Raw genomic sequence first — 11,197 nt, forward strand, 5'->3', positions numbered from 1 at the left:
GGACTTTGGGGTAGCAGGGCAGCTCACAGACACACAGATTAAGAGGAACACGTTCGTGGGCACCCCCTTCTGGATGGCACCTGAAGTCATCAAGCAGTCAGCCTATGATTTCAAGGTGGGTACAGTGGGTGGGCGGGTGCGTGCGGGCACCACGCCTGACTGGGGTGCTCAGGGCAGCGACAGTCCTTGTGTTCTGTCCAGGCCGACATCTGGTCCCTGGGGATCACGGCCATCGAGCTGGCCAAGGGGGAGCCTCCAAACTCTGACCTCCACCCCATGCGTGTCCTGTTCCTGATTCCCAAGAACAGCCCTCCCACACTGGAGGGCCAGCACAGCAAGCCCTTCAAGGAGTTCGTGGAGGCCTGCCTCAACAAGGACCCCCGATTCGTAAGGCCCGCCTCTGGCCTGGCCCCTTTTGGACGGGCATATGGAGGGAGGGCATTTGCTTGGGGTGGGCAGCAGAGCCCGGAAGCCTAGGCCCCCCAGCCTTGTAGCTGTGAGGGCCTGCCCCAGTCCAGGCTGCATCACATTTGCTTCCCTGAGGCAGAGCTTGGCTGGGCCCAGTGACCGGTGTTCCCCTGACCCCCCACAGCGGCCCACGGCCAAAGAGCTCCTGAAGCACAAGTTCATCACACGCTACACCAAGAAGACCTCCTTCCTCACGGAGCTCATCGACCGCTATAAGCGCTGGAAGTCCGAGGGGCATGGCGAGGAGTCCAGCTCCGAGGACTCTGACATGTAGGGGCCTGGTTTATCCTCATGGTGACCCTAGGTGCTGTGATGTGGGTGGTCCCCACTCCAGAAGCAGGGGCGTGGACCCTAGGGGTGAGGGTGACCAGATATAGTGTTGGGCAGGGACCCCTTTAAGGCTGCAGGACAGGGCCTGCTGAGGCATCAGTTGGACCCCGTGGCCTGGCAGAGCGCCGCCCAGTACCTTGGGTTTCCCTTGGCCGTGAGGTGTGCCCTGAGGCCCTTGTGCCTCCTGGCCCTCTCCCCACTGACCCTGGCAACTCTTCATCCTCTTCAGTGATGGCGAGGCGGAGGACGGGGAGCAGGGCCCCATCTGGACATTCCCCCCAACCATCCGGCCGAGTCCACACAGCAAGCTTCACAAGGGGACGGCCCTGCACAGCTCTCAGAAGGTCTGTTGCCGCCTGGTCTCTGCCTGCTGTGCACCCCTGGGGCCTTGGGGGAGCTGGGTGCGAGACCCAGCTTTGTCCACCCAGTGTCTGGGGCTTGGACAAGGAGCTTGGGAAAGGCAGGGTGGTCTGAAGCCCACTGGCACTGGGCCTGGTGTGGAGACCCCAAGCCCCAGCATGTGCTGGGAAGATGAGGGCCTGTTAGGAGCCCAATTTGTGAGGAGAGGGTGGGAGTCGCAGGCCCTCAGAGTCAGGCCATCTGGGTGGCTTGATGGTTTTGGGGCCAGCCCTGGGCATGTGCCCCGACAGGCTGCTCCCAGTCTCCATCCCTTCCAGGCTAGAGCCTGGGCAGGGATGGGAGTGCCCTGCCTGTCACCCACACTGCTCTGCTCACCCTGGGCCTCCACTTCCTTTGCAGCCCGCAGAGCCTGTCAAGAGGCAGCCAAGGTCCCAGTGCCTGTCCACGCTGGTCCGGCCTGTCTTCGGAGAGGTGAGAATGGGGCTGGGGCTGGGCCTGGAGTCCCGCCAGGGACAAGGCTGTGACACTGTTCCGTGGAGATGTGCCCCTCACAGTGCCGTGGGGCAGTTTCAGCTTCTAGGTTTCCTGCAGCTGATTAGGGGCTGGGTTTTCTGAGTGGAAGAAGTAGAATCTGCTGTGATGAGTCCTTTTGTACTCCCAGACCTGCCAAGGTTCTCTGGGTTCCCAGAGTGGCTTTTTTTTCTTCAAGTGCAAACACAGATGACTCTTCCATAGAGAAAGCAGAGAAGATGTAGTCAGGGTCCATCCAGGGCAGGTGCCTCCCTGGTTAGTCACATGACCCTGCATCAACGTCACCTGCTAATGGGCAGTCAGCACCATTCTCAGAAATGTGATGCAGCCAGGAGCTCTGTGCCCAGGGCGTGGCCAGTGGGCTTGGGCCCAGGTGTGCCCTCCAGGAGCCCCACCTGGAGCCTGGGGAGGATGGAGGATGTGGGTGAGAGGTGGTGACAGGAGAGCCTGCCTGAGGATGGCAGAGGGTAGAGCAGTCGAGGGACACTGGCCCCAGCCCATGTGGAGGCCCCAGTGAAGCAGCCACTCAGGCCCAGGTCCCGGGCAGCCTGCTGACCTAGCCACAGCCCCCTGAGGGTGGGTGACACCCGGTGACAGGAGGCTCAGAGCTGGTGTCTTGATGGAGGTCAGATCTGGGCCTGGTTGCGCAGTGTGCTTTGGGAGTTTCTGGGCTTCGTGTTTTTGGGTCTGATCGGACCCATTCAGTGGCTTCCATGACCCTCAGCTGGGAGGAAGCCATCTGGTTCCCTCCTGAGAACCGAGGCCCGAGATTCCCTGGAGTGTGGAGGGAGGGTAGGGGCTGTGGGGAAGGACCACTGGAGTCCCCATCGGCAGGGCAGGCTTCCTTGGGCCACCTCACTTCCTGGCTTGCTGAAGGGCTCCCGGGTCCTAGGCAAAGGCCCTGAAGGCCTCCAGCATGACTCTGGCCAAGCAAAGGAGCAGGCTCCCCGAGGGCCTGTCCTGGGGTCCAGGGTCAGGCGAGGTGGTCTCTCCATAGCTCAAAGAGAAGCACAAGCAGAGCGGCGGGAGCGTGGGTGCTCTGGAGGAGCTGGAGAACGCCTTCAGCCTGGCCGAGGAGTCCTGCCCCGGCATCTCAGACAAGCTGATGGTGCATCTGGTGGAGCGAGTGCAGAGGTGAGGGTGGCCGGGCCGTCGGGTTGGGGAGAGCACCCCCGCCAAGAAGCAGCTGGACATGGGGTGAGGTCCAGTGCTCACTGGTGGGTGTGGCTGCGCTTGGAACTGCATGGGTTCGCTTCACTCCGGGAAGGGGCGGCGTGGCATCCTCTTCCTTGTTCGGACCCAGCTCACAGGGCCATGGAGACTTTGGGGCTGGAGAGAGTGGGCAGGGCCTTCCCAGTCTAAGTGTCTGAGGAGTGTCTCAGGGTCCCGGCCTCAGTGGCCACACGGCTGTCCTCAGCTGACCTCTGCCACCTAGTGGCTCCCAGGAGCTGCTCTGACACGCTGGTGGCAAAACATCAGAGCTGCCCCTGTGCTGACTTGAGTCCTTAGTAAAGAGACAGGGCAGGACAGATACTGGGCCCTCCACCGCCCAGTGGATTTAGGGTCCAACCGCCATGCCGCCGGCAGATGCCCTAAGTCCTGGTCCACACCCAGGGACCCCTTCCGGGCACCCCTGGGCAGCAGCTCTGGGGGTGGGGTCTGGGCCAATCAGTGCTGCTCCTGAGACCCTGTGCATTGGGGACACTTCAGACCCACGTGGTGCGGTGGCTTGTCAGGGCTGCCACCGCAGACTGCACACCCAAGAGGCTGTCAGGAGCCTGGGCACAGAGGGGCATGCACACAGCGGTGGGCTCTTTTCTCGGCAGGTTTTCACACAACAGAAACCACCTGACATCCACCCGCTGAAGCGCGCTGCTGTTCAGATAGGGGACAGAAGGTCCTTTGTTTTTGTTCTGAGCTCCACAAGAACTGTGCTGACTTGGAAGGTGCCCCGTGCTGTTTCGTGCCTGCAGGGACACGTCAGATCCTGTGGGCCTCACATGCCAGGTCACCGTCTCCTTCCACCCCTGCAGTGTGCTGTTCTGCACGTCAGGGGATGCCGTTCCACATGTCCACTGCCCTCCTTCCTCTCCTGGCCCAGCAATAGAGCTCACGGGGGCTCCAGCAGCCAGCGTGGTCCTCATGAGCTATGCCTGGGTCTTCTGCAGACTCACACAGCCCTATGGCCGCTCAGACCAAGGCGCAGAGCAACTATCAGGGCAGCTCTGCCTCCTCCTCCCATGAGGTGGGGAGAGGCAACAGGACAGCCCCCAGAGGAGTGCCCTGGCCGCTGTCCTCCCGGGGCCCATGATGGCCATAGATTTGCCTTGTGGTGGTGTTGGATCAGGTACTGTGTCTGCTCATAAGTACTTGTGTCATCCAGAATGTTTTGTTTTTTAAGAAAATTGAATTTACTTGTTTCCTTAAATATTCTGAGGTTAATAAGTTAGTTTTCATAGAACATTGAGAGGCCCCTGCCACTTTCAATAAAGACCTGACTTGGAGACATACAGGTGTGTCGGGGGGCAGGCCCGGACCATGCAGGGCTGCAGCGTCCCTGGTCCCGAGTCCTCATCACGGCACTCAGAGACTGCAGCGCAGCCCCCCCTTCAAAACTTCCCTGTGACTGATTCCTGGGCTCTGCTTGGCCCACTGGAAGAACAGAGCAGGCAGAGGAGTATGCAGGTGGGGAGATGCTGTTTATTCTTAATCAAATGTGTGTGAACAAAGCAGTCACCTGTCTACTTCCCGTTGGAAGGAATGCTGGGCACTAATAAATTAGAGGACCCCACCCTCCCAGGGCACAGGGGGACTTTGGTTTCTGCTTCTCCCGAGTACATGGGGAACAAGTGTGGCTTCTGCTAGACTTGCTGAGCTATGACCTGCAGGGCAGGCCCCTGGGGCTGCCACTTGGTTCACCAGATGGAAGGTCAGCATGGCTGTGTCACACTTGTCTGAGAGGGTCCTGGCAGTGGGTATGCAGGGTGTATGGCAGGGCCTCTTTTCCAGTGCTTGCTCTAGGCCAGTCCTCAGCAGAGACCCTGCTCTGGGGAGAGAGGCAGGGTGTGCCCAGGCTTTGGTCTGACGTCCAGAGCACTGCTCAAGCCCTGTGTCTGTGAGCCAGGGGCCTGGGGGCCGAGGCGTGAGCGGCTCCGCGCTCGAGACCTGCACATTTTTCCCAGGGCCCCAGATAGCTGGCAGCATGCACTGGGCCTTGGGTGGGGGCATGAAGCCCCTCCCAGATGTTACGTGAGGCCCACCCACACTGTTGGTGCCAGTGGGGATCCGATGAGACGACAGCCACTTCCCATCTGTTGAGAAGCCTCAGGACAGAGGCCACCTCTGTGTCCTGCTGTTCTTTGTAGTTGTGTCCAAACCTGGGCAGGTTGAGCGTCATTCCTCCTTTCCCCTGACCATCCCCTCCAGCCCTGAGGAGGGTTGGGGGCCATCCTGCACGATGCTCGGGGCCCTCCCGGCCGAGCTGCTGGCTCCCTGGATCACCTCCATCCACCTGGAGGAGAGGGCGGCTGTCAGACCAGTAAGCCAGCTTGTGCTCAGACACTGTCCCAAGAACAACCCAGGTTACGGGACAAGCAGGACAAAAGAAGGGTTAAAAACCTGGGGCCGGGTGCAGTGGCTCACACCTGTAATCCCAGCACTTTGGGAGGCTGAGGCAGATGGATCACTTGAGGTCAGGAGTTCGAGACCAGCCGGGCCAACATGGTGAAACCCTGTCTCTACTGAAAATACAAAAATTAGCCAGGCGGCATGGCACATGCCTGTAATCTCAGTTACTCAGGAGGCTGAGACAGAAGAATCGCTTGACCCTGGAGGTGCAGGTTATAGTGAGTCAAGATTGTATCACTGTACTCCAGCCTGAGTGACAGAGGGAGATTCCATCTCAAAAAAAAAAAAAAAAAAAAAAAAGCATTGCTGTTTTTTTGGAAATGCTGGAAGCATTGCTCAGCCCTTCCTTTCCAGGACCCAGAAAACTTGCCTCCAACACCATGAGTAGAAACGGGAGCTGAGGAGATACTGATGTTCCTTGGGGTCCCAGTCAGACCTGGGCGGCTGACCAAGGCTGCCTGCTACAAAATTACCTTTCAAATGTATACTTGCTCTCGGCTCGGAAGAAGTAGACATGGGATTTGAACTGGAGCTTGAAAACGTAGTCTTTGTGTATGCCATCGGCCTCCTGGGGGATGCTCACGCTGTAGCCCAGCAGCGGGAGACTGGCCAGTGGGTAGTCATCCTGGAAGACAGCACAGGGACACGGGTTCCAGGGCCTGGGTTGCAGCAGGGAGCGCCCATTCCTCTGCTACCCGTACAACGGTGGCACATACAAATGCTCACGGGCCAAGGGAGCACAGGGTGTGTGGGCAAAGCATGGGAGGGCAGAACCAAAATACAAAAGGGACACAGGTGGGGAGGGTGAGTGTCTGCCAGCATCACTTGCATCGGGCTCCAGTGAAACCCCAGTACCTGATGAGTTTTGTAGAAGAACAAACAGAAATTGGTAAAGACGACCCAGAGCTTCTGCCAGCCATGACTGTTTTTGAACTTTCTTAGCAGATATCCTGAAAGCTGGTTCTGTCAATAAAGGAAAAGTGCAGGTGCATTAACCAGCACCCAGAACCCCAGCTCCATCTCCCTCGGGCCTTGTGGGAGTGGGTTTGCTCCCCGAGACTAACTACCTGCATGCTTTCTCCGGCCGAGGCCTTGATTTTACCTCTGGACTACTATGGACAGCAGCTTTATCAGTACTTAAATCCAACAGAAGCATGTTAAAAACCTAGAGTGACATTCCAGGCACCAAGTAAAATGAGTTCCTTTTCCCTGTGCATAATAAAGTCAGTATTCAGTAACCAACCATCCACAAACCCATCGAACAGCAGGGAGAGAGAAGACACCTTAAGAGATAGTACATTGAGCCAAGTCTGGAAGGTTCTTTAAAATGATGGGTGGGGGAGAGGCAAGTAAAGGCACACACAAGATGCCCCACTGCAGCCCCATCCCTAAGCGTGTGGCATCTGTTCTGCCAGGATTAGGCTTTGGCGCTGGAGTGGCTGGGCTCATGGGGCTCACGTGAGCCTCCCGCCTTCAGGGCGGTGCTCAGGGGTTGCACTCTGTCTAAGATGGCGGGTGCCGGCCTGGCTAGGACCCTGCTCAGATCTCAGGTGTCCTGGGCTGGCCACAAGCTGGCGGGCTCATGTCAGGGACCTGCTGCATCCTGATCTACCCAGGGTCATCAGGGGAGAGGCTTGGGCTGGGGTAGCTCCTGAGCCCCTGCCCAGCAGATTGTGGCTGGGAGGGAATTCTGGGGAAACAGCAAGAAGGACAAGAGCTCTGGGTGGAGTAAGAGAGCAGACTTAGGGAAGGGTGCTGGGGCACCAGGCTGAGGAACCTGGCGACCCACAATGGCAGACGGGGCCCATGCAGTGAGATAGGGCGGACCACCCTCTATGGCAGGGTGCCCAGGCAGAGCCTCAAGCTCCAAGCCCAAGGTGAAGGGTTTCGGAGGCGCTGGGAGTGGGGGCTGTGGGAGGATGTGTCTAGGAGGGCTTTTCTCAGCTCCACTACACACCAGCTCCAGGCCCTGAGGACATGCCCTGCCTGCTGGACTTCATCAGAGACACCAGACCTGAAACACCCTTTTCAAAGAGGGTTTCACTGGATGAGGGGGACTTCCCATACCACCTTCTACCAAGGGGAGAGTAAGAGGCAGCTCTCTGGGGCCAAGCCTGCCTGCTGGTACCCTCCTGAGGTCCCCTCCTCAGCAACCAAGTGCAGAGAGGGCTGGGAAGCTTCCAGATGCACTGAGGTGGTGCTCATAGGTCGTACCTCGACAGCTGCACTGTGGTCTGCCCTGGACACGCTGGTGTTCCGGTACCAGCACACATGCATTGTGGTGTTGGCCCGATGCTGGCCATGCCCCTCCAGGGAGCTGCGGGCGCCCCGAGCGTCATCTTCTGACTCCTGTTCCAGAGATACCTCGTTGGGGGATCCTGGGGAGAAGTCAGTGTCTCAGGGGGGACTCCCTGTGGCCTCTGCTTGCCAGATACTTCCACCCCTTGGGTTCCTCTCGGTTGGCCCTGGGGAAATGGGGAGCCCTTGGTGCTAGGCCAGCTGCTGGCTGAGAGCAAAACCACAGGTGCTTCTGCCAGAGCAGCCCGATTGACCCCTCTTCCCACCCAGGCATGAGGCGTAGCCTGGAACATTCCTTGTGGAAGGGGCTTGTGTGGGAGCTTAGCAGACCAATGGGGACCAAGGAAAACAACTTCCAGAAAAAGCCTCCTTAGGTGTAGTGGAGGTCTCCTGGGGGGTCGTGGCCAGTACTCACTGGGGGGACGAGTGCACACAGTGCTGCCTGGCAGTGCTGGGGCCGTGTCACCGCCACTCTTGGCTGCTTGGATCGCGTTGTTCAGGTCGAGCATCCACTTCTCTTTCTCCAGCCGAGTGCTGTGGGAAGGAGGGGAGGGCGAGGCTCAGTGGCTCTGCTCTCCTTTGTGTAGGGCCCCAGCCCCCGGGGAGGGCCGAGCCTTCACAGCACCTGTTCTCCCACATTCCGCTTCGTCCTGCCTGATGGGTGGCGAGGACTGGGAAATGTCCCCTCCAGCGAGAACAGCAGGGAGGAGAGCTGGGAGGGCCCTGAATCAGCCTGACCCCCAGGGTGCTGTGACAGGGTTGGGGGAGCCAAGGCAGGGCCCCGGTCCTAGAACAGGGGTCTGCAGGGGTGTTTGTTCCTGAAACAATGTTCTCTACACCTCTGATGCTGAAATGCAAGATTGGCCCTGGTTCATGATTAAGTGAACATTTCCTGGTAGGAATTGAGTGCCCTGTGCCCTCTGATGCTGGCCAGGGCGCTGCAGAGTCGGAGCTGAGACTCCTCACAGAGCACAGTGTGGTGCTGGTGACCGTGCAGGGGTCCCTGCATCCCGGCCACCAAAGGAGCTCCGTGTCATCCTTCTGTTGATCTTATTTGGGGAGGAGGGAGCTGTTTCCACCTGCTTCTGTGCCATAGCCTGGTCTGTCTCATGCGAGTCTATACCACACTGGGACTGGGAGGCAGTGTTTGGCTGGGCTGGGTGTAAGCTGCCCTGCTGGGGCTCTGATCACTAGCTGCTGGCACTTCTTGACGTGAGGGTTGGGGAAGCACCTGTGCCCTGGGAGACCACAGGAGCCTGCGCACTCACCCACCCCGTCTTTGGAGGCACTGTGAACCAGAGGGCAGAGGGAGCAGCTCCACAGCACTGGAGTCTGCCCCTTGTGGGATGTCGTCAGGGTCAGCAAGCAGCCCTGCCCCTGACAAGGGCAAGGCTGCTCCTTTGGTTGCATAACTTGGAAGCAGAGCTCAGAGTCAAAGGGGGCACAACCCCGAGGCTCCATGGCCCCTCACAGCTCAGAGGACTCGAGGCTCATGGCAAGGAAGTCCCTACCCCTCCATCCAGGGCTGCTCAGGATGGAGATATGGAAGACCCTTACCTGGCTGCCACCACGATTGTTTTCTGAGCCGCGTAGATGGTGAAACAGTGTGGAACAGACCACTCATTCTCACTTTCTTCCACCTGTGGATGGGAGAAAAGGTCCAAATCTTGTGGCCAAGAAGGAACTGACAGCCTAAGCCTGAGCAGGACACAAGGTGACTGCTGGCAATGCTAGGTGGGGCTTGGAAGCCCAGTGCTGTCCAAGTGCACACAGACTCTACAAGAGGCCAAGGAGGACACTGGCATCCTTGCGCCATGGCAGCTGCACCCCAGGGGGTGAGCCATGGGCCAGAGGGCACCCAAATACTCACCGGGGGGTCCAGCACTATTAGCTGAAAATCAAGCAAAGGAAAAAACATTGAGCATTTTCATTATCCAAAAGGGAGTTGGACAATTCATTTATGAACTAAAGACCAAAACTTAACAGAGCTAGATTCAAAGAAAACCCACTGGGGATTAATTTTAATTATAAGTGGTTAGATGAAATAATTCCAAAATAAAATATTACCAAATCTAATCTAAAAGCACACACAAGGAATTGTCCCATGATCAAGTAAGGTTGTTTTGGGAATGCAAGGATGGTTCAGCATCAGAAAGCTGATTGATAACATTCATCCTATCAGAAGTCAGAGAGAAAAAGGGAGATCAATTCTCTACATGCTGAAAATGCCTTTGCCAAAATCCAAGGTGTTATTTCTGATAATACCTCTTAGAAACACAAGGAAACCGTGTTAACATGATAAAGATGATCTTTTCAAGCCAAGAGCCATCATCCTCCCCTTAACAGTCAGGAACAAGGGCCAGTTCTCTGTCCCCAGGACCAGCCAGTTACCAACAACTCCACAGAATGGACAGCTTCCCTGTGCAGAGCCTGATACACCAACCAAGCTACTCACTGGACATCAAAAATCTGAATCAGCATAAGCAAGGGCAGGCAAAACATTGTCCAGATGTCAGTCTTCCCCTAAGTTAACACAAAAATTTATTGCAATTTCAACTGAAATCTCCACGGTGTTTTTGGAAGGAATTTGTCCAATGACTTAAAAGATTACTTGGAAGAATTAAATGCTTGAGAATAGCAAAGAACATTTTTTAAAAGGAGGCAGAATAAGGGATGGAATGCGTTCACCCAAACAGTGACTATCTCATATGACACCACTAACTAGAGAGAGTGGACTGATGCTGGGCGGACAGGAATGGAGCAGAATGCCCAGAAAGAACAAGTGCAAAGACAAAGGCTTCCATTTGATAAAGAGTCTTTGACATCACTGAGAAAATGAAAGATTCAACAAATAATGGGGAGAAATGTTACATCCCAATCTAATATCTATCAAAACAAATTCTAGGCTGGGCGTGGTGGCTCACAACTGTAATCCCAGCACTTTGGGAGGCTGAGGCGGGCAGATCACAAGGTCAGGCGATCAAGACCATCCTGGCTACTATGGTGAAACCCTGTCTCTACTAAAAATACAAAAAACTAGCCGGGCGAGGTGGCGGGCGCCTGTAGTCCCAGCTACTCGGGAGGCTGAGGCAGGAGAATGGCGTGAACCCGGGAGGCAGAGCTTGCAGTGAGCTGAGATCACACCACTGCACTCCAGCCTGGGCAACAGAGCAAGACTCTGTCTCAAAAACAAAAACAAAACAAAACAAAAACCCAAAAAACAAAAAAAAAATTCTAGGGAGATTAATTAAATGAGAAAAATGAAACCGTAAAAAGGTGCTAATATAATACTGGCATGGGGAAGAACTTCCTAAGCCCATACAAAGGATAGAAACCCTCAAGGAAAAGACAGCCAGAGCTGACCCTGATAGGCCCTGATTTTTCAACTTTATGATGGTGTGAAAGTGATAAGCATTCAGTAGAAACTGAACTTCAAGTGCCCATACAGCCATTCTGTTTTTCACTTCCAGTATGGTATTCAATAAATTATGTGAGATATTCAACACTTTGTTATAAAACAGGCTTCATGTTAGATGATTTTACCCAACTGTAAGCTAATATATGTTCTGAGCACATTTAAAGT

At 56.1% G+C, this 11,197-nt stretch overlaps 2 protein-coding genes across 4 annotated transcripts in view; one reads left to right on the forward strand and one right to left on the reverse strand.

Moving 5' to 3' along the window:
- STK25 (serine/threonine kinase 25) overlaps positions 1–4,493 on the forward strand; it is a 13,148-nt gene extending 8,655 nt beyond the window's left edge. For both annotated transcript variants that reach the window (XM_011929545.1, XM_011929544.1), the window contains 7 exons: positions 46–115; positions 202–387; positions 593–738; positions 1,028–1,142; positions 1,558–1,629; positions 2,687–2,823; positions 3,516–4,493. In XM_011929545.1, coding sequence (XP_011784935.1) covers positions 46–115; positions 202–387; positions 593–738; positions 1,028–1,142; positions 1,558–1,629; positions 2,687–2,823; positions 3,516–3,555 — 766 coding nt within the window. In that variant the 3' untranslated portion in view covers positions 3,556–4,493. The remainder of the gene's footprint in view (positions 1–45; positions 116–201; positions 388–592; positions 739–1,027; positions 1,143–1,557; positions 1,630–2,686; positions 2,824–3,515) is intronic.
- FARP2 (FERM, RhoGEF and pleckstrin domain protein 2) overlaps positions 4,376–11,197 on the reverse strand; it is a 156,500-nt gene continuing 149,678 nt past the window's right edge. Inside the window, exons 22-28 of one of the 2 annotated variants that reach the window (XM_011929543.1) lie at positions 9,172–9,254; positions 8,030–8,148; positions 7,531–7,694; positions 6,172–6,279; positions 5,790–5,941; positions 5,067–5,200; positions 4,376–4,735 (exon numbers count right to left, since the gene is read on the reverse strand). In XM_011929543.1, the coding sequence (XP_011784933.1) occupies positions 5,083–5,200; positions 5,790–5,941; positions 6,172–6,279; positions 7,531–7,694; positions 8,030–8,148; positions 9,172–9,254 (744 nt within the window). In that variant the 3' untranslated portion in view covers positions 4,376–4,735; positions 5,067–5,082. Of the gene's footprint in view, positions 5,201–5,789; positions 5,942–6,171; positions 6,280–7,530; positions 7,695–8,029; positions 8,149–9,171; positions 9,255–11,197 lie in introns of both variants that reach the window. The other variant, XM_011929542.1, reaches the window with a different exon arrangement.

This window comes from Colobus angolensis, unplaced genomic scaffold (genome assembly GCF_000951035.1).
Source record: "Colobus angolensis palliatus isolate OR3802 unplaced genomic scaffold, Cang.pa_1.0 Scaffold82, whole genome shotgun sequence".
NCBI lineage: Eukaryota > Metazoa > Chordata > Mammalia > Primates > Cercopithecidae > Colobus > Colobus angolensis.